The sequence below is a fragment of the Mastigoproctus giganteus genome, chromosome 9 (genome assembly GCF_048544385.1).
Source record: "Mastigoproctus giganteus isolate SK-2022 chromosome 9, ASM4854438v1, whole genome shotgun sequence".
In the NCBI taxonomy this organism is placed as follows: domain Eukaryota; kingdom Metazoa; phylum Arthropoda; class Arachnida; order Uropygi; family Thelyphonidae; genus Mastigoproctus; species Mastigoproctus giganteus.
Genome location: NC_143583.1, coordinates 131,893,004 through 131,916,525, shown reverse-complemented (window position 1 = coordinate 131,916,525; position 23,522 = coordinate 131,893,004). Strand labels below are relative to the sequence as shown.

At 36.5% G+C, this 23,522-nt stretch overlaps 1 protein-coding gene across 4 annotated transcripts in view; it reads left to right on the top strand.

Moving 5' to 3' along the window:
- LOC150080737 (cardiolipin-specific deacylase, mitochondrial) overlaps positions 1 to 23,522 on the top strand; it is a 132,383-nt gene that overhangs the window by 22,088 nt on the left and 86,773 nt on the right. For all 4 annotated transcript variants that reach the window (XM_090381018.1, XM_090381016.1, XM_090381019.1 and 1 more), the window contains one exon: positions 21,044 to 21,128. In XM_090381018.1, coding sequence (XP_090237144.1) covers positions 21,044 to 21,128 — 85 coding nt within the window. The remainder of the gene's footprint in view (positions 1 to 21,043; positions 21,129 to 23,522) is intronic.

Here is a 23,522-nt window from a genome sequence, read left to right as displayed (position 1 = left end):
CAGCACAGACATCAAATGCAATAGTTGTTTCTTTATCAATGTTATAGCAGGCCAATACATTCTGTTATGTTCAATGCATTTTGGACATCTTTTTTGGATGGCAATGTGTGCTTCTTTACTTTTACTGTCGCTCGTAACAAAAACTTCATCTTTTTGTTGGTGCTCTGCAGCTCTTCTGGTGTTGGGTTGCTGTGGTAGAAACTACGTCATGTACCTCCACAAACTTTTCAAATTCGCCAACAAAAATCCATATGCTATTTCAAATTCCCCCATTTCTGAATGTTGCTGTCACATTCGTCTGCTGGACCATGTTTTTCAATGATATTCTTTCCAAAGCCACTCTTTTTGAGGCAGTTGATTATTACACTTCATGCAATACTGTCCCAAGCAATAACAAGATTACAGGTAGCATCCAAGACATTCCAATTTGGCTGCAAATTGTTCCCCCCCTCCCTCCCTCCTTCTATGTCGAGGATCAAGTACCTTATCAGGCAGGCTCTATATGCTCTCTTGTGGTTATAAATAATGCCCTGATCCAGTCGCTGTATAAAACTGGTGGTAATGGGAGGTAAAGACAACAGCCATATCAAGATTAAAAATATCCTTTGGCTCATATTTTTCAAGAATGGACCATACAGAAAACAACCAGTCAGTAGCCGTTTCTTTGTCGACTAATCCAAACTCACTGCAAACATTTCGTAAAACCAAGTTATTCGTGTCTTTAAATCTTTGGAGCCAACCTGCTGCATTGGAAGTCAGTAATTCCATGTTGCTGAGCTAGATAATTTGTGTTTTCTTGCAAAATTGGAACTGATATTAGCAAATTAGAAGCACGCATTTGTTGGTACCACTTGAAAAGTTTTGTTTCAGGCTCCTTGTTTTTAATCAGGAATTGGTTTCCTGTTTTTTATTGCTGCTCCAGTGTCAGCTTCAAGTCTTTTTTTGGTTTTTTCAGTATTGTAGATAAAGTAGATGAAGGGATGTTGTATTCCTTTGCAATGTCCATTTTGCTTCATTCCATCCTATCAGCTTCTTTTATAATTTTCAGTTTATTTTAAAGGCTTAATTCTGTCAGTTTATATTTTGTTGCCATAACACTACTAGATGAGATTTAATATAAACAAACTTTAAATTAATGTAAAGACTCAAGTTCCAAAAAAGACATTTGCTCAGATAAAATGACACAAAAAATAGATTATACTGTAGCAAAAGACTCTTTGACCTGGCCTAACAATTGCAACTGACCTTTCCCATGGAGAGCGAGGAAGTGTATGTAAACAACTTAGAAAAACTGTTTTTATTCTTTTGTTAATTTAACATCTCATCTTTCACAATGATGTTTTTCAGAGTGGACTTAAGTTGTAGCTACCATAAATTGGTTTTGTGTACACAAAAGTAAATTGTAACAAGTCAGTGCCATCCTTCGGCAAGCAGGGAACTGGGTGGCCAGAAGCAGTAATAGGGACAATAATTGGACAACTGTGACAATATTTGCATGGAACGTACAAAATAACAATATTTATTTCTCACGGGGTAAAAGCGAACTTTAGTATTATCATTACTAGAGGCATATGATGCAAGAAAGCAAGCTTATACAGTCAAAATATAAAAAAAAAAACCTTCCCATTTCACTGATCTATTCGTTCCAAATGTTTTTCTAGTTCTACCCTGAATTTATTTAAGCTATCAACTTCCACAACAACAGATGGAAGTTTGTTCCATCAATCAACTACCTGCTGGCAAAAGGCAAATTTTCACGCATCTATTCTACAACTGATTTTCCTCAGTTTGAATCTATGCCCCCTCAGGTTTGTAATCTGAGCAAGAGGAAGAATCCCATTCAATCCAGTCAAGGCCTTATACACCTCAATCAGATCGCCTCACAGGTGCCTTGTCTCCAGAAGCTACAATTTGCAGAATTTAAGCCTTTCTTTGTAAGAGCACCCCTTTTTTCCCCTCACCAGTCTTGTTGCCCTTCTCTGTACTCGTTCTAGCAATGCTACATCCTTCCTAAAATGAGGCTTCCAGACCTGTACCCCGTACTAAAGGTGTGGCCTGATCATTGCCTTACACAAGGGGATAATCACCTCCTTATCCCTGCTCACAAAATTGCTGTATATCATTGACAAGACCCCATGACCTGGCAGCTTGTCTGCACTGCTCACAAAACTTCATCCCTGACTGCACAATTACCCCCAGGTCTCTTTCATACTCCACTACTTTGAGCTTAACACCATCCAGTTGGTACATTTGTCTGGGGGTTACTGCTATCCATATGCTGTACTTTTGTGAATTTGTGGATGTTAAACTTCAGTTGCCACTTCCCAGCTCATCTGCCCAACTTTTCCAGATCCTGTTGCAGCAGCATACTGTCATTAATGTTATTAACGACCCTGCCAACCTTTGTATCATCTGCAAACTTTAACATTAAGCTTGATATACCTTCATCAATATCATTGATAAATATACAAAACAACAATGGTGCCCAACACCGAACCCTGAGGGACACCACTAATAACATTAGTTCACGTACAGCAGTATCCATTGATTACCAGTGGTAATCAATGGATTACATCTTCTCACACTCAACCATCCTTTTATCCATTTTAGCAGCTTGCCCTTAATACCACACTGCTACAATTTGTAAAGTAGTCTTCCATGTGCAACAGTATCAAAAGCTTTTCTGAAATCCAACTACAGTAAACCCCCGCAATTCGCGGTATTTGTATTCATGGTTTCGCATATTCGCTGTCGCTGATTTAATATAAAATGAAACCTAAAAAAATGTGAATTTTAAAGCAAGCACCGTGAACATTTTCCGCCATAAAAAAACATGGGGTGGCTAAGATTATCTTTCCCGGTCAAAACAGTGCTCAGTGGGTGGGGGGGAGAGGGGTGACAAAATCAAGAGCGTGGCTGTTTCTCGCTAATCCTTGTTCAGTATGTGTTATGCGCTTGTCATGGACGGTTTCGTCATTTGATTTTAATTTATATGCTTATAAATTGAATAAATTTATCAATTTATAAATTGATATGCTTACAAAAGTGATAAATGTACTGTTTTGCAGTGTAAAACAGACTTTTTCGAGCGTGTTATCGGAAGAAAGTGACTTTATTGTGGACAAGTTCTTTCGAACCCTTACAAAAATATGGCTACGAATAACAAGGGAAATGTGAAAAGATCAAAGAAGGTGATGACATTAGCGAATAAAATTGAGTTATTAGACAAAATTTCTAATGGTGAAAGTGTCTCCTCAGTGGCAAAACATTATAAAATCAACGAGTCAACAGTATGATCAATCAAGAAATCAGAATAAAAAATTTGCCGTAGTGTCCGTGAAAACACACTAATTGCTTCAAAAATTTGCTCTGTAACTTGTGATGTTAAATTAGAAAAAATGGAAAAAAGCTTTAAATCTGTGGATAGAAGACCGAACTCAAAATAAAATTCCATTAAGTTCACTCATCATTCGTGAAAAGGCAGAACTCCTTTATCAACACTTTGGCGAAACTCGTGATAGCAGTGGCGGGATAAGTTTTTTAGCTAGCAAAGGCGCTAGTTTGAAAGATTTGTTTGAAATTTCTAATAAATATTACATTTAATATTAAATTGTTTCTTATTTTCATTTCGATGCCATATGCTTGCATTTCACTATGTACTGTCTATGTACATGGTCATATTACGAAGGTACATATAATACATACATAGACAAAATTTTAGACTAGTTTTTCTTATATATTTCATACTTTGGAATGGAACCCCTTTATTACTATGGGAGCCATAACTCAGTATTCGCGGCATTTCTCAGAAACGTAACCCCCGTGAATAGCGGGGGTTTACTGTATATGATATCAAAATTATTTTTGCATCCAGTTCCTTTGTGACTACGTCATAGTATCCAATTAAATTGCTCAGACAAGACTTGAATTATTACTGCTTTCTTGTCTAGATAGTCTAGATGATCCTTGCAATGCTTCTTTAACCAGCGAGTCCATTATTTTCCCTGGAACAGAAGTTGGACTAACAGGTCTGTAATTACTTGTGTTACCCTTTGATCCCCCTTTGTGAATTGGAGATACATTTGCTCATCTTCAGTCCCATTCCATGGGGACCTCCCCTGAATCTAAGAATGCTCTCATAATTATGGCTAATAGGGTTTGCTTACTTCCTTCAATATAACTGGATAGATTCCATCTATTACATAATTTTACATAACCCCTATCAAATTGAAAACTGCTGCACATATAAAAGCACTTGAATGGCGCGCACACACACACACACGCACACACACGCACACACACGCACACACACACACACACACACGCACACACACACACACACGCACACACACACACACACACACACACATACACACATACACACACACACACACACACACACAAGCACGCACACACACATTCCATGCAATAAATTATAATTTATGGCCAAATTATAAGACTAATTTTTTGGATACTATTCATTTATTATATAATTTTTAAACAAATGAATACAATAATTCATTATAAACAACAGAATTCATTTTATAATATTTCATATAAATTAATAGGCATATATAATTCATTATAGAACAAATATTTAATTGAAAATTACTTCAGTGCTTTAAGTTGACAACTCAGATGAATTGTAGGCTGAAGACTTTCAAGAATTATGTGAAGGAAGTTTGAGTTAATACTTTATTTTTTTTACTGTAAAATTCCCTGTAATGATTAAAGACATGATTTGCTTCTCTCATTACTTTGGTGCTTGTTTGATGATCTGAATCATTTTCATCAACAGTTGCTGCTGTGTCCTCCAGTTGATTGAAAAACACGGTCAGGTCCTTCATCAAGAGTTCTTATTGGTGTCACTTCTTTGGCACTGAACTCTAATACCTGTCTTATTTTGCTTTCCTTCAAGTGCTGTGAGACCTTTGTTAATCGGCTTCTTAATTTGCAAGTATAGCAGCTATTCAGTATCATCTTTATCAGTTTCCTCAAGGCCAGCATGATGGGCTATATCTATGATGGTATGAATCTCAAGACAAATTTTCTCACACCCGGATTTGACTAGCAATCATTAATGGTAGGCTTCACCCTGGACAAATAATTTCTAAATGGCTTGTACAGCTCCTCTTCCAAATAATCCCTAGTAACTAGCACACCTTCAAGAACAATCAAGATTTAATTTCCAGACTAAAAGATGTACATCAAATTCATGAATTTCAGTTTCAAAATTTTCAGTATCCGCACCATATCAGGCATGATCTTCCTCCACACTCCATTTTTAGCATTTCTTTGTGACTCAGGATTTTTTTTTTTATGAAAAATCCAAACACAAGAGGTATTAGAACCAGGGCTCCCACTCCTGGGTTTTTCCACCCAGATCTGGGTTTTTTGATTGTCATCTGGGTTGATAGGTTTTTTTCACAAAAATATCTCATTATCTGGGTTTTTTCGGTAATTTTTAATTTTAAGTCAAAATTTATTTTTATTTCTTGTAAATACAATAAAATGTAATACATTTAATAACAGTTTACAATTTTCTTAATTTTATATTCTAATCATAATTTGTAATATCTCAAGTGCTTGTACAAAATACTACAAATGTAAAATGATTTCAAAGTTTTCGCAGGGTTCTACACTATGAAATTACGCTTACATGTTCATACATATAAGCATACATGATTGTGCTACTAATGTATGTGCAGCCTATTGAGCAGGCGGAAGGCGGTCTTTACTGCACAGTCTTTTGTGATCGTTCGTGGTATTATTGCATTATTTGGGGTGATTTTTACATTTATGCGTATACTACATACAGTGATATAATAAATTTAAATTGTAGTGACTATTTCTATTTTATGTTAATGGATTAGTGATTTATTTTTTATTTTATAGAACATTTTAAATAAGATAACTGCTAATTAGCCATTCCCACAAATTGCCCACAATGTCTGAAACTTGTTCCCCACAGAGAAAGATGAGTAAACTGTGGTATACTCAAAATTTTAGAAATTAATGGTTAGAAGATCTGCAATTAAAGGATTGGTTGAAAGAAGACAGTAATGAAAAAGGTGCCTCTTACTGTATTTGTTGTGATATGAAATTAAAGAATGCCAATAAATCGATGTTACTAGCGCATAAAAATATAGTTAAACATAAAAAAAGTGCAAATACAGTGAAACTTCCCTTTAACGGACAGCCATGGGGAACGAAAATGCGGCCGTTAGAGAGAGGTGTCCGCTAACAAGAAGTCTGAGGGAGAAAAAAAAAAGAAAGAAAGAAAAATCGTTAAACGTTTAATGTAAAATTAAATTAAATTATATACAGATTTTGCACAATATTTTTGTAAATAATATACATACAATTGTGCTATGCATATTATGACTTTATCTTAAGCAAAATACATACAGTAATCACTTATTTTCTTCTGCACCTTCTTCCGGCTGATAATTTTGTTTTCAACATTTGTTTGGAGTGAAGAAACCATCGAAAGTCCTTCAGTATCTTCTTCAGCGGCGAAAATCATTTTTAAACGATTGATTTGTATGAGCGCTTCTTCTATTTTCATCGGTGGTTCGTCGTTAATATGTTCTTCGACATAATGACCTCCTTCCATTTCTTCATCCTCATGAGGAACTTCTTGAAAAATATCGATGATAATGTCGTTGATATCTAGAGCACCATCTTCTGTAGTGAGGTTCGAGTCTATATCTTTGTAGCCAGGGTCACTTGTAGCTGAAGTATCGTACATTATCAATAGATGTTGAAGTTCTTGTTATTCTTGGTGCTCCACATTGCTGTTCACAACTTCAATTTTTGGGTTTGAGAAGCCAGACTTTACAAAACAGTTCACAACAGTTTGTTTTCTAATTGCGTTTACTGAAGAGGAAATCCACTGAATCGCATCTAGGATGGATTTTCTTTGCAAGGTCACTCGCACATATTACATCGTTCATGTTTGCAATGAGATGTCTTAAAACACGTTTTCTGTAGTGAAGTTTAAAATTTTTTATTATCCCTTGATCCAAGGGCTGACACTCTGCAGATGTGTTTTGTGGCAGAAAAACGATTTGAATGTTGGACAATTCAATGTGTGGGTGAGATGCAGCATTATCCATGAAAAGAATAATTTTTCTGTTTTGACGAATCATGTTTTGGTTAAAGTGACTTATCCATTCGCTCATGATATCTTGTGTCATCCACGCTTTTTTATTAGACTTCCAATCAACATTCAAAAGATTCAACTTTATGCCCTTGAAACAACGAGGATTTTGTGGTTTTCCTATAACAAGAGGTTGTTCAAAGTCTCCCAGCATATTTGTACACAATAGTACAGTCAAGCGTTCCTTAGAAATTTTTCCGCCCTGGCACTTTTCGTTTTTTAGACTCATTGTTTTTTCAGGAATAGCTTTAAAAAACAACCCTGTTTCTTCACAGTTGTAAATATCCTTAGCTTCAAAATCACGACATAACTCTTCCAGTTTGACGGTCCACTCTGTTACAACCCCAGTATCAACAGAAAACCACTTACGGTTTTCCAAGAAATTTTATGCCGAGTTTTGAACTTGTCTAACCATCCCACAGAAGCTTTGAACTCATTTACTCCCATAGATTTCGCAACCTCCAAAGCCTTTTCCCTAATAATAGGCCCATTAATGGGAATTTTTTTAGCACGTTCGCGACAAAACCACTCATACGTACCATTGTCAATTTGAAGTCCAACAGTTTTCGGAAATGGTTTTTGAACCTGATCATTTCTGTGTTGCCAAAATTTTTTGAGCAGTTCATTTTTTTCTTTAGGATGTTGCTTACCTGCGCCTTCCCAATTTTGAATTTTGCAGCGAGATTGCGAACACTATTTTTTTGCCGATCATATGCATTAATGAGTTCGACTTTATCTTTTAAAGTTAAAGTTTACGAGAAGACATTGTGCACTTCACACGACACTGAACAAAACTGAAAACTGAAACTCAAAAGACGAAAGGCTGACCAAATTCACCCCGCCCCCTGCACACACCGAATTCATCAGAAGTTTTACACGTGCCTTAAAAATTCTTGAAAAACGGTTTAAAACCGCGATGTAAACCTTGATAAAATTCAGAGAATCGGAAATAGAAAATAGATTGAGGCAATATGTGGAAGAAAAGTTCCTAGAAAAAGGGCCGTGAGCTCTCCCGCAGTCCGTTATGGGGAGATCAAATTAAGTGCTAATCTAAATGAAACAGTGCAGATTGCCTGTCCGCGTCCGTTACAGAGAATGTCCGCTAGACAGAAGCTGCAAACACGTTAAAACCAATGGAGGTGACTTGGGGAATTTGAAAATGTCCGTTGTAGAGAGATGTCCATTAACGAGAGGTGTCCGTTAGGAGAAGTTTCACTGTATTGCTAAGACAAGTTCAACGTTAGACACGTTCTTCACAAAACGTAAACCTACGGAGAATGAAGAAGTAGCAAAGGCAGAGTTAACAATTGCTGCACTCATTTCTGAGCATAATGTTCCATTTGTGCAATGTGATCACCTTATAGAAGCATGTAAGAAAGCATTTCATAACAGCAATATTGCAAAACAAGTTCAGATGAAGGCGACTAAAGTCTCCTTTAATCCAAAAATATACATTTCTAACATATGCAGAAACAACAAGTTTTCAATGATAATAGATGAAAGTACAGATTTATCTTTATCACAAGTTCTAGCTGTTGTTGTTAGATATTTTGGTATTCAAAAACTTGATGTTGTAGATGTGTTACTTGACACTGTTTGTGTTGAAAATGGTATTTCAGAAGGGCTTTATCAAGCTGTAAAAGATCTTTTCATAGAAAAAAACAGTCAAATAAGTAATCTCGTTGGCATTGATAGTGATAATTGTGCCACTATGATGGGTACTAAGAGTGGGTTCCAGTCATTGCTAAAAAAGAATGTACCATCAGTATTTATAATGGGATGTGTTTGCCATTCTTTTGCATTATGTGCTAGTCATTCAGTCATGGTACTACCATCATATCTAGAAATATTTATAAAAGATATCTCTTGTTATTTTTCCCGTAGTAGTAAAAGATTAAACGAGTTCAAGATGATTCAAGATGTTGTAGATACTGCTAAGCATAAAATCCCCAAATTAGCACAAACACGTTGGTTATCCCGTGGCAATGTAATAAAAATTATTATTGAGCAGAGGGATGCGTTAGTTCTTTATTTTCAGTCTCAATCAAAAATTGATAAAATCGATGGTGCAGGAATATTTACAATACAGTCGATTCCGGTTACTTGGGACACATCGGGACTAGTGCATTTTGGCCCGATTAAGCGGCTGCCCCAATTATCCGAAGTTTCACGTAAATAGTTAAAAATACAATGCACACCCCCCGCCCTTTACAATTGGTTCACTGTTCAATCACATTACGATGGAGTCACCATTTAAAGTACCGATCACTATACGATGTGTAATAAGCGCCGGTCATTGTGATCACGTTTGTGAATTGAATTTTAATTCTATTAAACAGCGATTGTAATTAGCGAAAATAGGAGGAATATTATCCATAGGCTATAAAAGTAGATATATTAAATACAAATTTACCCTTTATTACCTTACCAATTAAAAAATTAAATGATACGTGAAATTCGGAAGAATATACGTGATAATCGAAATAATTAATACGTACTGTAATATGTACATACTAACTAAACTAGTTGACATTTCTGTTCAATGTCATTTGTGGTGGGGGTTAATATCTAAAACAGTAAAAAGATAAGCAATCAATAACAAAGAACACCGCACACACACAAATTGCAAATAACACGATACGCGCAAGTGAGAAATAACAAATTCCGAAGCTTTAAAAATAGGAATGAAGAGAAGAGCCTGAAAATTATTTTTTTTTATATGATTGAAGATTCCAAAGAAGTGTAAACACATTTCACCATAATAACCCACAGAATTCCAGCTGTCGGTATTATCGCAAATTCAATAAGATCGAGTTTACTATCAGTTTATGATAGATTTCACAAAAGCCCAATAAACAGGTGACTGCTAATTGTTTTTATTGTTTTATGGTTGTGACCTCCAGAAATTCGACCGAACTACGTGGTACGGTTGGGGACAATCGTAGGGTAATCTTCAGTGCTGCGGTCTTCTGCCCCGATTAAACGGCATTTTGTCCCAATTAAGCGAAGTAAATCCTGGCTATTTTCTCGATTGGATTCTGTTTTTTAAGATTTGCCCCAAATAAACGGCTGCCCCGATTAACCGGTGGCCCAAATAACCGGAATCCACTGTACTATGATCACCAAAGGAACTAAGCAAATGTTGTTTTTAGGATATGTACTGGAGAAAATAAACTGCCTGAATATTGAATTTCAATCTGAGCATTTCAGATTGCACTTACTTCATTCAATGGTTTCAATTGAGTATAAAAATATTCTTAGATTTTTCATAAAAGAAGTCATTACTTCGTGCAAGCTGGTTGAAATTGATCCAAGCAATGCAATAAATCATAAGCCCCTGGATAAAATATATTTGGGAGGGCGTTGTATGGCCTTATTAAATTCAACACCACTTGGTGACAGTGAAAGCAGGTTTAAAAATGATTGTTTAAAATTTCTTGTTGAACTTTGTATGGAAATCAGAAAAAGATTTCCTTTAAATGATGGAATTATCGCCAGTCTCAATGTTCTTGACCCAGCAGTGATACATGATTGTGCCAATTCGCCATGCTCAATTTTCCATTTAGCAATGCAGTTCCCTCACCTTGTTTCTGAAGACAAACTAGATCTTCTAGATGATGAATGGAGATCATTTCGTTTAAATCAAGATTTAGATTTCTCTTACAAAACCATCCCTGAGTTTTGGTATCTGTTACGTAATGTAAAAGATGGCTTTAATAATTCTAAATATGAGATTTTATCTAACTTTATGACCAGTCTAATTATTTTACCTCACTCTTCGGCAAGTGTAGAAAGAATCTTCTCCCAAGTAAACCATATAAAAACAAAAGCCACAAACTCCCTTAAACCAGAAACTGTGAAAAATCGACTAATGGCAAAACAGGCGATAAATAGATCTAATCAAAATTGCTATACATGGAAACCTAAATCAGAATTGGAAAAAGAAGTCATACACGGAACTTGTCATAAAAGATACGAAGAACGTTTGAAAAAAATGAAAGAACTTCAAAAAATAAATTTGGAGGCAACTGAATGGGATGAAAATTCTGATTACAATTAAATAAAAGATATTTTTGCATAGTAAGTTTTATCTTATTTGTGTTGCTATACTATATGATGAAAACTAGGTTTTTTTTGGGTTTATTTAAGTTGCAATCTAAGTTTTTTTTAAATTTGTGATTGGGAGCCCTGATTAGAACCTATAGTACTTAGTACCATGCTTGGGTTGGAGGTTGAGAAAACGAAAGAAGATATTTGTTGACATTGGACTCGAACTTCTGTAGACTGTAATTTTCAGGAAATACGTATGAAGGAAGGTTGTTCCAGAAAACGGCAGTTAAATGAATAAACGAGGAAGATGAAAAGTTGGTTCTGTGAGTTAGAAGTTGGACAGTAAATGAATGTTGGCTGGTGGCAGCACATGTTTGGACTCTTTTGAAAGAGAGAGCGGGAATTATAGAAGCCAATTCAGAAGAACAGTGCCCATGGAAGTATCTGTAGAAAAGGCATGCAGCAGAAACAGTATGTCTATGAGACAGAGAGTGGAGAGATTCTGTTAGAGATGAGTCATTAATTAACCTAACTGCCCTCTTCTGAATGGAATCTAGAAGCCTGAGAGAGGTTTTGAGGGCACCACCCCAGATGTGGAAACAATATTCCATGGTAGGGCGGATTTGCGATTTGTACAGAGTGAACAGCTGTTTGGAAGAAAAGTATCGCTGAGAGCGAAAGAGAAATCCAAGTTTTTTAGATGCAGAGGAAGCAATATTTGTAATATGCTTGTGCCAAGAGAGATTAGAAGTCAGGGTAATGCCCAAAAGAGATATATCATTTTGCCTAGAAATCAGAGTGTCACCAAAGATAAGCATAGGAGCAGAAGAATCCTTTTTGTGAGATATAAGACAAGACTGAGTTTTAGAAGGATTGAAATCAACTAAGTTGTCATTGCCCCACTGGAGAATTACCTGGAGATCGGCATTTAAGGAATTGGTAGCAAATGTTCGAGAAGTTGAAGCTGATGGAGCAGGGCAAGGTTTCTCAAAATGGAAAGTGGAATGCAATGTGCTATCATCGGCAAAACAATGGATAGGATTTCTAGTCAATCTAAGAAGTTCATTAATATACAAGAGGAAAAGAGTGGGGGAAAGAACTGAGCCTTAGGGGACACCGGCATTGGTGGAGAAGTTAGAAGACAGAGAGCCATCTACCGTCACCCTCAGTGAGTGATCAGAGAGAAAACTGGATAACCAATTACAAAAAACAGATGGCAAACCATAAGATGAAAGTTTGTTTAGAAGACCTTTATGCCAAACACTATCGAAAGCCTTTGAGATATCAAGAGCAACTACTTGTGTTTCACCGAACCTTTCCAATGAATTAGTTCATAAATGGGTAACATAAGCCAGAATATCACTAGAAGGAAAAACACCTTTAGAATAAGAAAGCGAAAAAAGGTGGCAAAGAACAGGAGTAATTTCAGGAGCACAGGTTTTGAGAACAAGAGGAGAATTGCCATCAGGACCCAGAGCTTTCTTAGCATCAAGATTCGTGAAAATCCTTCTGACATCCATTTGACGGAAGACCACAGGAGGCATTGAATGGAATGTGTTGGAAATGGTGGGAGGTGTTTTTTTAAGATCATTAATACATGAGTTGGAAGAAAAATGGGATGCTAGCAGGTCAGCTTTAACCTTGGCTGAAGTGACAATAGAACCATCTGGTTTAGACAGAGGTGGGAGCAGAGATGGGCAAAAGTTGCAGCCAATAGCTTTGGCAAGAGACCAATATATAAATAAAAAAGAACAAATTAGATTATTTCTTTACATAACGGATGCAGGTAAGTCCTTGACAAGCCAGCTGTTTATGTACTGAATTGAATAGGTAGTTCTAATTGATCTCTATAGATGAAAGACTATGGCACAGAAACTCCACTAGTGAATCTGAGCACTGCAAAATCAATGATATAAAAATTACAGGATCGTTTACTAGAAAAACTTTGGGACATGAAGACAACTAAGGATAATCTTATTACTCCGATCACTATTTTCAGAGTAAATTGCATAACTGAGTCATTTTAAAGGAAGCAGTAAGAGGATGATGAATCAGTCCATTCAAATTAATCAAGGAGACCTCATTAGACTCTTGTAAAATGCCAATGTGTTGCTAATCTATAGAGATGGTTCAAGAACATAGTAGATACATATAGACTGATTAGTCTGACTTCAGTGGCTGAGAAAGTCTTGGATGCATAGATTATGAATGCAGTATGCATAAAAATGATTTTCTCTTAGGAATACAGCAGAGTTTTATAAAGGGAAAATCGTGTTTAACTGACCTGATAAATTATTACTACTTTGTGACTCATGAAATGGATGCAAGAAATAAACTTTGACATTTCACATTGTTTGTTTGGACTTTAGCAAAGCATTTAACATAGTTCTGCATGAGAGACTAATTTTTGAGATAAACTGTTTAAAATATGAAAGTAGTGAAGTATGGGAACAATTATGGAGAAGGTAGTCCAACATGACAGAACTAAATTCATTGGGAAAAAAATTTTTGCTTAAATTATTTTTAGTTGACAGAAGTTAGGAATGTTAAAAGAATGATCTGTTCTAATTTTCTTTGATACAGGTAATTCCTGCTGTAACTGAAATTATTAACCCTGGAACAGGCAAATATGTCCATAAAGTGTTAAGGTGACCATTAAATGTAAATAAAAAATTACCTACCAGAGTGATATCAATGTAACTTTTAATATTCCTCATTTATTACAATTCATTTTAATTTGCATTATTGTTTTTTTAATGGAAAAAATTTACCATAAACACATAAAACAACATATTTTCATTAAACCTAATGTATTCAATCATTAAAAGTATGTCTTGTAAAATTAGTGGGGGTTGCTCTGTTCAATACCGGTAGTGTACTTTGTTAACACATGCTGGGTTTATATAAACAATTTGAGCACCAATGTGAGTTTTGGTTACACTTGTGAAAACAAAAAGTACCGGTGTAAACAACTCAAGTGCCAATAATGAAGAACACAGTTTTTCATAAGGCTGCTCTTCACTATTCTAAGCAGCAAGCCCTTAGTAATATGTTCTACCCCTATAACAACAAATTAAAACATGCCCAAAAAAGAAAGGTGAGTTTGAACAAGAACAGATGCTCATGTCCCAATGATGGCATTTTTAAAAAAATATTTAAAAATATACATTTTTAGTATAAAAAAAAACTAACTGCATCTGTACCCTTTACGCACAAAAGATGTTTTATTTTATGTGAAAACATCTTTGACAAAAATCTAAACAGTTTAAATTTTTTAAATTGAACAGTTAGAACCAAAGTTATGAACGATGTAACATTTTATGCTCACGCGTGCTACTTACTCTAACGAATTAACATTAGTGATTGATTTAGTGTCTTTAGCATCATTTAGGAAATGACATTATTTGCATCATTTCCCTCTCGCATTTTTGTTACCAATCAGTTTTACTTCAGTCCGAAATATTTAGTATGAACAATGTAATGTTTTATGCTCATGCCTGCTACTTATTCTACCAAATCAACGTTAGTGATTGAGTTAGTGTTGTTAGCATCATTTAGGAAGTGACGTCATTTGTCATTTGCATCATTTCCATCTCACATTTTCGTTACCAATTAGTTTTACTTCAGTCCGAAAAATTTGGCCCTGAGTGCCAAGCGAGTGATCAAAGCGAATCTGAAAGCGAATTTCAAAGCGCCTTCTCTAGAGTTAATAGATTTCAGAGAAATTTCAAGTGTTTATTAGCTAAGTTATTTATTTTCAGCTCTTCTAAATAAAGAAGTAAGCTTTTCAAAAAGAAAGGAAAGGTACCTTTCTTCTTCTTGTATATAGAAATAACATACATAACACACTAACCACTAATCTCTAATTGCTTGGTCACTGGTGGCACCGCTCCTGCCTTCACGTGGCGGGGCCGGTAACCTGGAGGAAAAGTTATCCTCTGGGGTTAAAAGGAGCAACCATAGATTATGACAACTTTCCAGTACTTGAGCCTAGACACTCATGTCATGACTTAAATGAACCCAAATGTGACGAATCACAATCTAAGAGCCTATGCAAAAATGAGAATCAGCAGGAATATCCAACGTTCCTCATATTACATTCTCTTTCTGCCAAACCTGTGAGTTCACTTTCACCATTTCTAATCCAGAAATGTTTGGAAAGTGTGGCTGGTTCACCGAAAATGGTGAAAAGACTCTGATCTGGAGATCTGCTAGTCGAAACAACTAAGCACCAGCATTCTCAGGCTCTACTGAAATTATCAACTTTCGGCGGAATACCAGTACAGGTCACCCCTCATGCCACTTTAAATAGTTCCAAAGGTGTAATAGCAGAGTGGGACCTGATAAATGTCACTGAAGATGAGATAGTGGAAGAACTAAAAGATCAAAAAGTAGTTCAGGCAAAGCGGATAATAATTAAAAAAGATGGTGAACTTGTTCCCACTAGGAATATTATCCTCACATTTAGTACACCAACCTTACTATCATGTGTCAAATCCGGATACCTTAATTGCCGAATATGTCCCTACCTTCCGAACCCAATCAGATGTTTTAAGTGTCAAAAATTTGGACACTCGCAAACAGTATGTCGAGGAGACGCCATCTGCCCAAACTGTGGCTCTAAAGCTCATTTATTTAAACGGACTGCAATGCAGAAATGCCACAATGCCCAAATTGTAAAGGCCAGCATCCAGCATACTCAAAATCATGTGAACTCTGGAGGGTAGGAAAAGAGATTCAGAAATACAAAGTTGAACAAAAGGTCACCTACCAGGAAGCTAGGAAAAAAGTCATGCTCAGTATGCCAAAAATTACCTATGCTGCGGCAGCCAAAAAATACCAGTCAGCTGCAACACAAACAGCAGTCACAGTACCTCCATCCATCTCAATTGCCGATTGGACTCGATTAGTGCTGTCATCCCCACAGCAGCCACCTACAGAACAATGTAAAGTGACTTGTGCTAACAATACTCCGCTAACAGTCCCACCAACTGCAACTGATACTCTACCAAAAACTGTGAAATTGAAAGCATCATCCCCAAATATTGCACAACAACTATTCTCAGGAAATATGGACATTGATGCTGGTACCCTGCAGGATGAGACAATTTTAGATTTACATGCAGAAGATGATATGGACATTGGGCATCCTAACTTCCCAAAAAAAGAAAAGATGAAACTAGAACGACACAAGCAGACTGGATATAAAAAATAGACAGAACCATACACAATCCCTAAAACTAAATAATGCAAAATATTATACAGTGGAACTGTAGAGGTCTACGAAGCAATATATTTGATATTTATGACCTAATCAAACAGCATAGTCCAATCAGCCTCTGCCTGCAAGAAACCAATCTAACCCCGCAGGTGACCCCAGTGATTAAAAATTATAATATCTATCAACAAGACAGAAGCAATACTAACTCAACCAGAGGAGGCGTAGTCATACTAGTTGACAACAAAGTTCCTACAAAACAGATCTCCCTGCAGATCACATTAGAAGCTGTAGTGGTACGTATCGTTTTAAATTTTACTTTAACCATAGTCTCTGTATACCTTTCCCCAAACAAAGAATTCACTGCGAAAGAACTGGAGGACCTTATAAAGCAGCTTCCATCTCCTTTCATTCTACTAGGAGATTTCAATGGGCACCGCACTATGTGGGGATCTCCCCAGATAGACAAATGAGGAAAACTTATTGAAACAGTTCTTGACAGCCATAATCTCACATTATTAAACACTGGTGCTGACACTTATATTCATTTTCCCACCGGAGTATCTACTGCCATAGACTTATCAATATGTTCCCCAAAATTATTCCCAATTATTCAGTGGTTAGTTTCAAGTAACCCACTAAACAGTGACCATTATCCAATTATTTGCAAAATGCAAACAAACAGAACCACACATATAGCCAGCCGCATAAAATGGAAATTTTCAAAAGCAGATTGGAACAAATTCACAGATTCAATTTCCTTTGATAATCAAATCATCAAAAGCCAGTCCATAGATAAAGTTACCGACCACATTACTTCACAGATAATAATAGCTGCAACCTGTGCCATACCAAAAACTACAGCCGGTCCTCGCAGACATGCCAATATCTGGTGGAATGATGCATGCCATGATGCCAAAAAAGAAAAGAATAAAGCATGGAATCAATTTCGCAAGTATCCAACAACTGACAACCTGATTAATTTTAAGAAACTTAAAGCAAGGCATGTTATGTGCAGAAAAAAGCGAAAAAAGACTCTTGGATCCAGTTCGCTTCCACTATTACTAAAGATACAGAGATTAGAAAAATCTGGAATAAAATCAAAAAGCTGAATGGTAAATCGTTCCCCGAATCAATGCCCATTATAAGCTGGAAAGGTAAAGACTTCTGTGCCATACCAAAAACTACAGCCGGTCCTCGCAGACATGCCAATATCTGGTGGAATGATGCATGCCGTGATGCCAAAAAAGAAAAGAATAAAGCATGGAATTGATTTCGCAAGTATCCAACAACTGACAACCTGATTAATTTTAAGAAACTTAAAGCAAGGCACGTTATGTGCAGAAAAAAGCGAAAAAAGACTCTTGGATCCGGTTCGCTTCCACTATTACTAAAAATACAGAGATTAGAAAAATCTGGAATAAAATCAAAAAGCTGAATGGTAAATCGTTCCCCGAATCAATGCCCATTATAAGCTGGAAAGGTAAAGACTTCTCCTCTCCAATAGAAATTGCAAATGCCCTGGCATATTGCATTTTCCAAATCTCTGCAACATCAGCATATGAGTCTACTTTTAAACAGCTAAAAGCTAACGCAGAAAAGCATAACCTGAACTTCAATACAAGGGCATCTCCTCCATATAATCGACTTTTTACACCATTTGAACTAGAGAGCTCTCTAAATAGGTCAGGTGATAGTGCACCAGGGCCTGATGGGATATACTATATAATGCTTAAACACTTAAACAAACACGCTTTGAATTCATTACTAATATACTTCAACCGGATATTCTCAGATGGCTACTACCCTCTTTCTTGGCATCACTCAATAGTTCTAGCCTTTGCTAATCCTGGAAAGGATCAATCAGATCCACAAAACTATCGGCCAATATCTCTCAGCAGTTGCCTTGGTAAGACACTAGAAAAAATGATTCACGCTCGTTTAGTATGGTATCTAGAATCTCATTCGGTGATGAATAAGAATCAGTATGGATTTCAGAAAAATCGGTCAACTCTAGACTTTATGGTCAAGGCAGAATCCAACATACACAATGCTTTTATCCGTAAAGAACATCTAGTCACGATTTGCTTGGATATCAAAAAAGCCTTTGATACCACCTGGCGGTATGCCATTCTTCAAAATCTGTATGCCACAGGGCCCGGGGTCAGCTACCCCTAATCATACAGAGTTTTCTAGAAAACAGGACCTTTCAAGTGCGTTACTGCAATTCACTATCCCGTACATTTGTCCAAGAAGAAGGGGTCCCACAAGGATCAGTTCTAAGTGCAACGCTCTTTGCGGTTAGGCTAAATAATGCAACAGAAAATATTCCGGCTAATGTTGACACCTATTTATATGCAGATGACCTTACTATATCCTATCATTCACAAAGCATGTGCTCCATTGAGCGACAATTGCAGCTCTCGATAAACAAAATAGAGTCGTGGACATCCCGCAATGGCTATCTTCTCTCTGCAACAAAAACAACTGCTATCCACTTTTGCAAAAAGCGTCAGCTCCATCCAGATCCAGAGCTAATATTAGGAACCCAAAAAATACCACTTAGCAAAAGTATCTGGTTCTTGGGCCTTATACTTGACACTAAACTTACCTTTCAGGCACATATACGACAAATATGAACTCAGTGCATGAAAAAGATAAATATCCTCAAAGTTATCTCTTCCATGACCTGGGGAGCCGATCGCTTCACTCTTCTACATCTATATCGAACCTTAATAAGATCTCGTCTAGATTATGGAGCCCCAGTTTATGATTCTGCACGAAAGACAGCATTGGCTTGGCTCAATCCGGTCCAGCATAGTGCTCTCAGGATTGCCTTAGGGGCCTTTAAGACATCCCCAGTGCAAAGTATGTATATAGATGCTAATGAACCTCCACTACATCTTAGGAGAAAAGTATTGCTTCTTAGTTATGCAGTCAAATTATGTAGTCACCCATCTCATCCCATCTGGACATATCTTTTTGAACCGCAGTGGGAAAACTTATATAGAAATAAACCCAACGAAAACAAACCTGCTGGTATTCGGCTACAAGAGGTAACTCAATGGAACTCTACCTTGGAAATATCTTTCAAGCTACAGACGCAGTACAAGCACCATGGGCAATGTATATACCTCATTGCGACAACTATTTTATTCAGTGGGGAAAACACTCCTTATCGAACCACAATTTTAGACAGTTATGTGCGAATCACGCATTGACAGTCTTCAGATATACACAGATGGCTCCAAAATTGATATATCCGTGGGAGCTGCAGTAATGAGTCTTACATGCACTGTCTCTGTCCAATTACCACTTGAATGCAGTGTTTTTACAGCTGAACTATACGCAATCAAAATGGCTTTAAAACTCCTTAATGATGTTCCAAACACCCAAGTAATAATATATACAGACTCTTTAAGTGCTGTGAATGCGCTACAGAATAAATCACAACATTTGCATCCACTTCTCTCACAAATCAGATCACAGTTATGCCAACTCAACAAAAATAAGCGGACTGTCACGTTTTGCTGGATACCCAGCCACGTTGGAATTCCAGGAAATGAGTGTGCAGATGAAGCAGCAAAACATCCCACTTGCTTCGATTCCATCCCAGTTCCTTTTTCTGATTATAAACCAGTCATACGGCAGATATGTACTGAGATGTGGTCTGCGATATGGCATAATCAAACAGGTAACAAACTTCTTGAAATAAAACAGAATCCACAGCTATGGGATCCAGTTCCCGATCAAACAGGCAAGAAGAGGTCGTGCTGGCAAGAGCACGAATTGGCCATACACGTCTTACACACCTATTTCTACTGCTAGGAGAAGATCCTCCACTTTGCCCGCATTTTAGTTCCATACTTACTGTGAAACATATTATCATTGATTGTGCACATTATCATTCACCTAGAATCGCATGTTTCAGATCTTTAATTAGCTCACAAAATCCTCTGCAACTAGGCCACATACTTGGAGATGATGCCACTTTATCAGACCTGTTCACTTTTCTAAAAATGATCAACGCATACAATCACTTCTAGAATAGTCTCCTTTCCTATATTGACAAACATTCCTAAGTAACAGGCACAATATGGTCATAGCAGCCCTTGCGCCAATAAATCTCACTCCAACAACAACAACAACAACCGAAAAATTTAGTAGGTGTTGCCAAAGATGTTTTCACATCAGAAATGGATTGTTCATAGTCATGTTTTTAATAGATTGAAAAGTTAGGGTGGTGTCATAAAATGAATACTTTTGAATTATTTCTTGCTGATAAAAGGTTTTAAAACTGTTGCAGTTGGAAGGACAACGGTTAAGTTACATTGGCTGTATTCGTGAGCATTGTTCAATTTTTTATTTAATTATTTAAATTTTATTTTATTTAATTTAAGTTCAATAAGAACTTTAATTTTTTTTGCTTTCTTCAAAATAATACATGTTGAAGAAACCACATATTGACTTGTCATCAAAAAAAAAAAAAAAAAAAAGTTGCCACCCACTGGTTTACACAGTAAGGAGTTTTCATCCAGCTAATTTTTAAAATTCTGAAAATTATTTATTTTACTTATTTTAGATATAGATATTTAATGTAGTTTTATTTTCAGGTTGTTTGAATTCCGTAAAATCATTTCAGATAGGAACCAGTGTCAAAATTTGGTACCCAGTAATTACCCAGTGCATATTGATAAAGTAAGAAACACTAAAATATAGTTAAATGATAATTATATACTATACATATTATTTAATACTTTTAAATTTTACTGAAATATTTTCACTAGTTTTCACTCTGAAAACTAGTGAAAATGTGTTTATCTTCAAAGTTTTGAAATTCAGTTAATGAAATGTATTGCCTCTATCTGTTTTAGTATTTCATATAAATAATATTGTTGCAAAATTTATTTTTCCTTATGAATTTTGAATTATTATATTACACAATGGATAAAAAATGGAGGCCTTAACTCCATTTTTAATTAGATTTTTAGTTTTTAAGCTATTGATTTAATTTAATTTTTAAGTTAAAAATTCTGTGTTGAGGTGGCAAGAAAGTTTATGTTAAATATCACTGTTAGCAAGAATAATCAAGTTAACAATGATCAGAGTAAAAATATGTTTTTGGCAGTGCAGTATCAATTTTGAAAAGACTATATTGTCTGTTGAGTTTTGAGAAAATAGATGGAGCTACTATAGTTAATCCCTCTTTAATCCCTCTTTTATTTTTAGTTAATACTAACCCTTTTCTTTGCTTGGGTCTCTAGGTGGCACCGCTTTTGCCTCCACGTGGCGGGGCTGGTAACCTGGGAGAAAAAGACAATCTCCCGGGGCCAAAAAGAGCATATCATGAGTAAATCAAACTCAGACTTATCTGGGCTGCCAGATGCAACCCAGATATCAAAAAAGAAAGATAGTTCCACAGCAGGAACTGCAAAGCGCCAAAAAACTGAGCCAGAGACATATCCAATTCCAACCTATCTGATCATCCATTCAACTGGTGAGAATGCATTTGGCAAACTTTCTCCATTTAGAGTTCAAAAGGAATTGGAAAGTAGAGCAGGATCTCCGAAATCCGTAAAAAGACTCAGATCGGGAGATATTCTCATTGAGACATCTAATGCCAAACATTCTGAGTGACTTCTGGAAACTAATTTCTTTGCAGGACTCCCAGTAACTGTAATGCCCTACAGATCACTGAACACCTCTCAAGGAGTGATCTCAGACTGGGATTTACTAGACGTATCTGAAGAAGAAATGCTAGAACTGAAAGAACAAGGAGTTATTCATGTCAAGAGAATCTCCACCAGAAAAGATGGCAATCTGATCCCTACCCGCAATCTGATCCTGACCTTTAATACACCGAATCATCCATCATCCATTAAGGCCAGATATCTGGTATGTAATGTCAGACCATATGTCCCAAACCCACTACGGTGTTTCCGATGTCAGAAGTATGGACATTCCCAGACAGCTTACTGGGAATCTCCTACTTGCGCAAAGTGTGGTTAAGTTGAACACGATTGCGAAAACTATAATGCTCCTCAATCAGTATGTCCAAACTGCAAAAAAGATCATCCCGCTTATGCTAGAACATGTGAGCACTGGAAAAGTGAGAAACTTATCCAGAAATATAAAACCAACCATAATGTTTCTTACCAAGAAGCAAAAAGAATCATCTCACCACCAACTCATGCAAACAGACCTACGTATGCCCAAGCCACCAAAAAATTCCAATCAACCGCATGCAAACTGAACTAACAGTACCCCAAAAAGAGTCTTTCTCGAATTACGTAAAATCTTGTACAGTGCAACTCAAACCCAAGCAGTCAATACACCAATTTCCATACCACTTGAAAACCTCCACACTCCGGATCAAGGACTCAAAGAAAAACATATCCTAACTTCTAGTCACCAACAACAAATGGACACTAAAGAAAAATCAGCAGATGACCCTGTCCTTCAAATTTTTGTTGAAGAAGACATGGACACCGAAAGGCCTTCCTTCCCAAAAAAAGATAAAAACAAAAGTGAAAAACAGAAAACCTCAGCAACCCGAAAACGCTTGGAAAGTCTAACATGAGATAAATAATGAACAGAATAATACAGTGGAATTGTCGTGGATTCCATGCCAATATCGATGACCTATACGATCTTTCCTGTAAATACTCACCAATATGTCTCTGCCTTCAAGAGACGTATTTAAAACCCCAAAATACATCAAAACTGTCTCGTTATAACATTATTAGAAAAGACAGAACTAATCAGAATATTGCACATGGTGGTGTAGCTATTTTAACAAACCCACATATTCCTACCAAACAGGTCTTACTTAACTCTCCCTTCGAGGCAATAGCAGTCCGTGTAGCTGCTGACATCCATATGACAATCTGCTCCTTATACATCCCACCAAGCTATACCTTCCAACAAAATGATCTCGACAATCTTATAGCTCAACTCCCAACACCTTTCCTCATTCTGGGAGACTTAAATGGTCATCACACTCTATGGGGTAACAACAACATCGATCAAAGAGGAAAACTAATTGACCAGTCTAGACAATAACAACCTCCTTTTCTAAATGACGGTTCACCT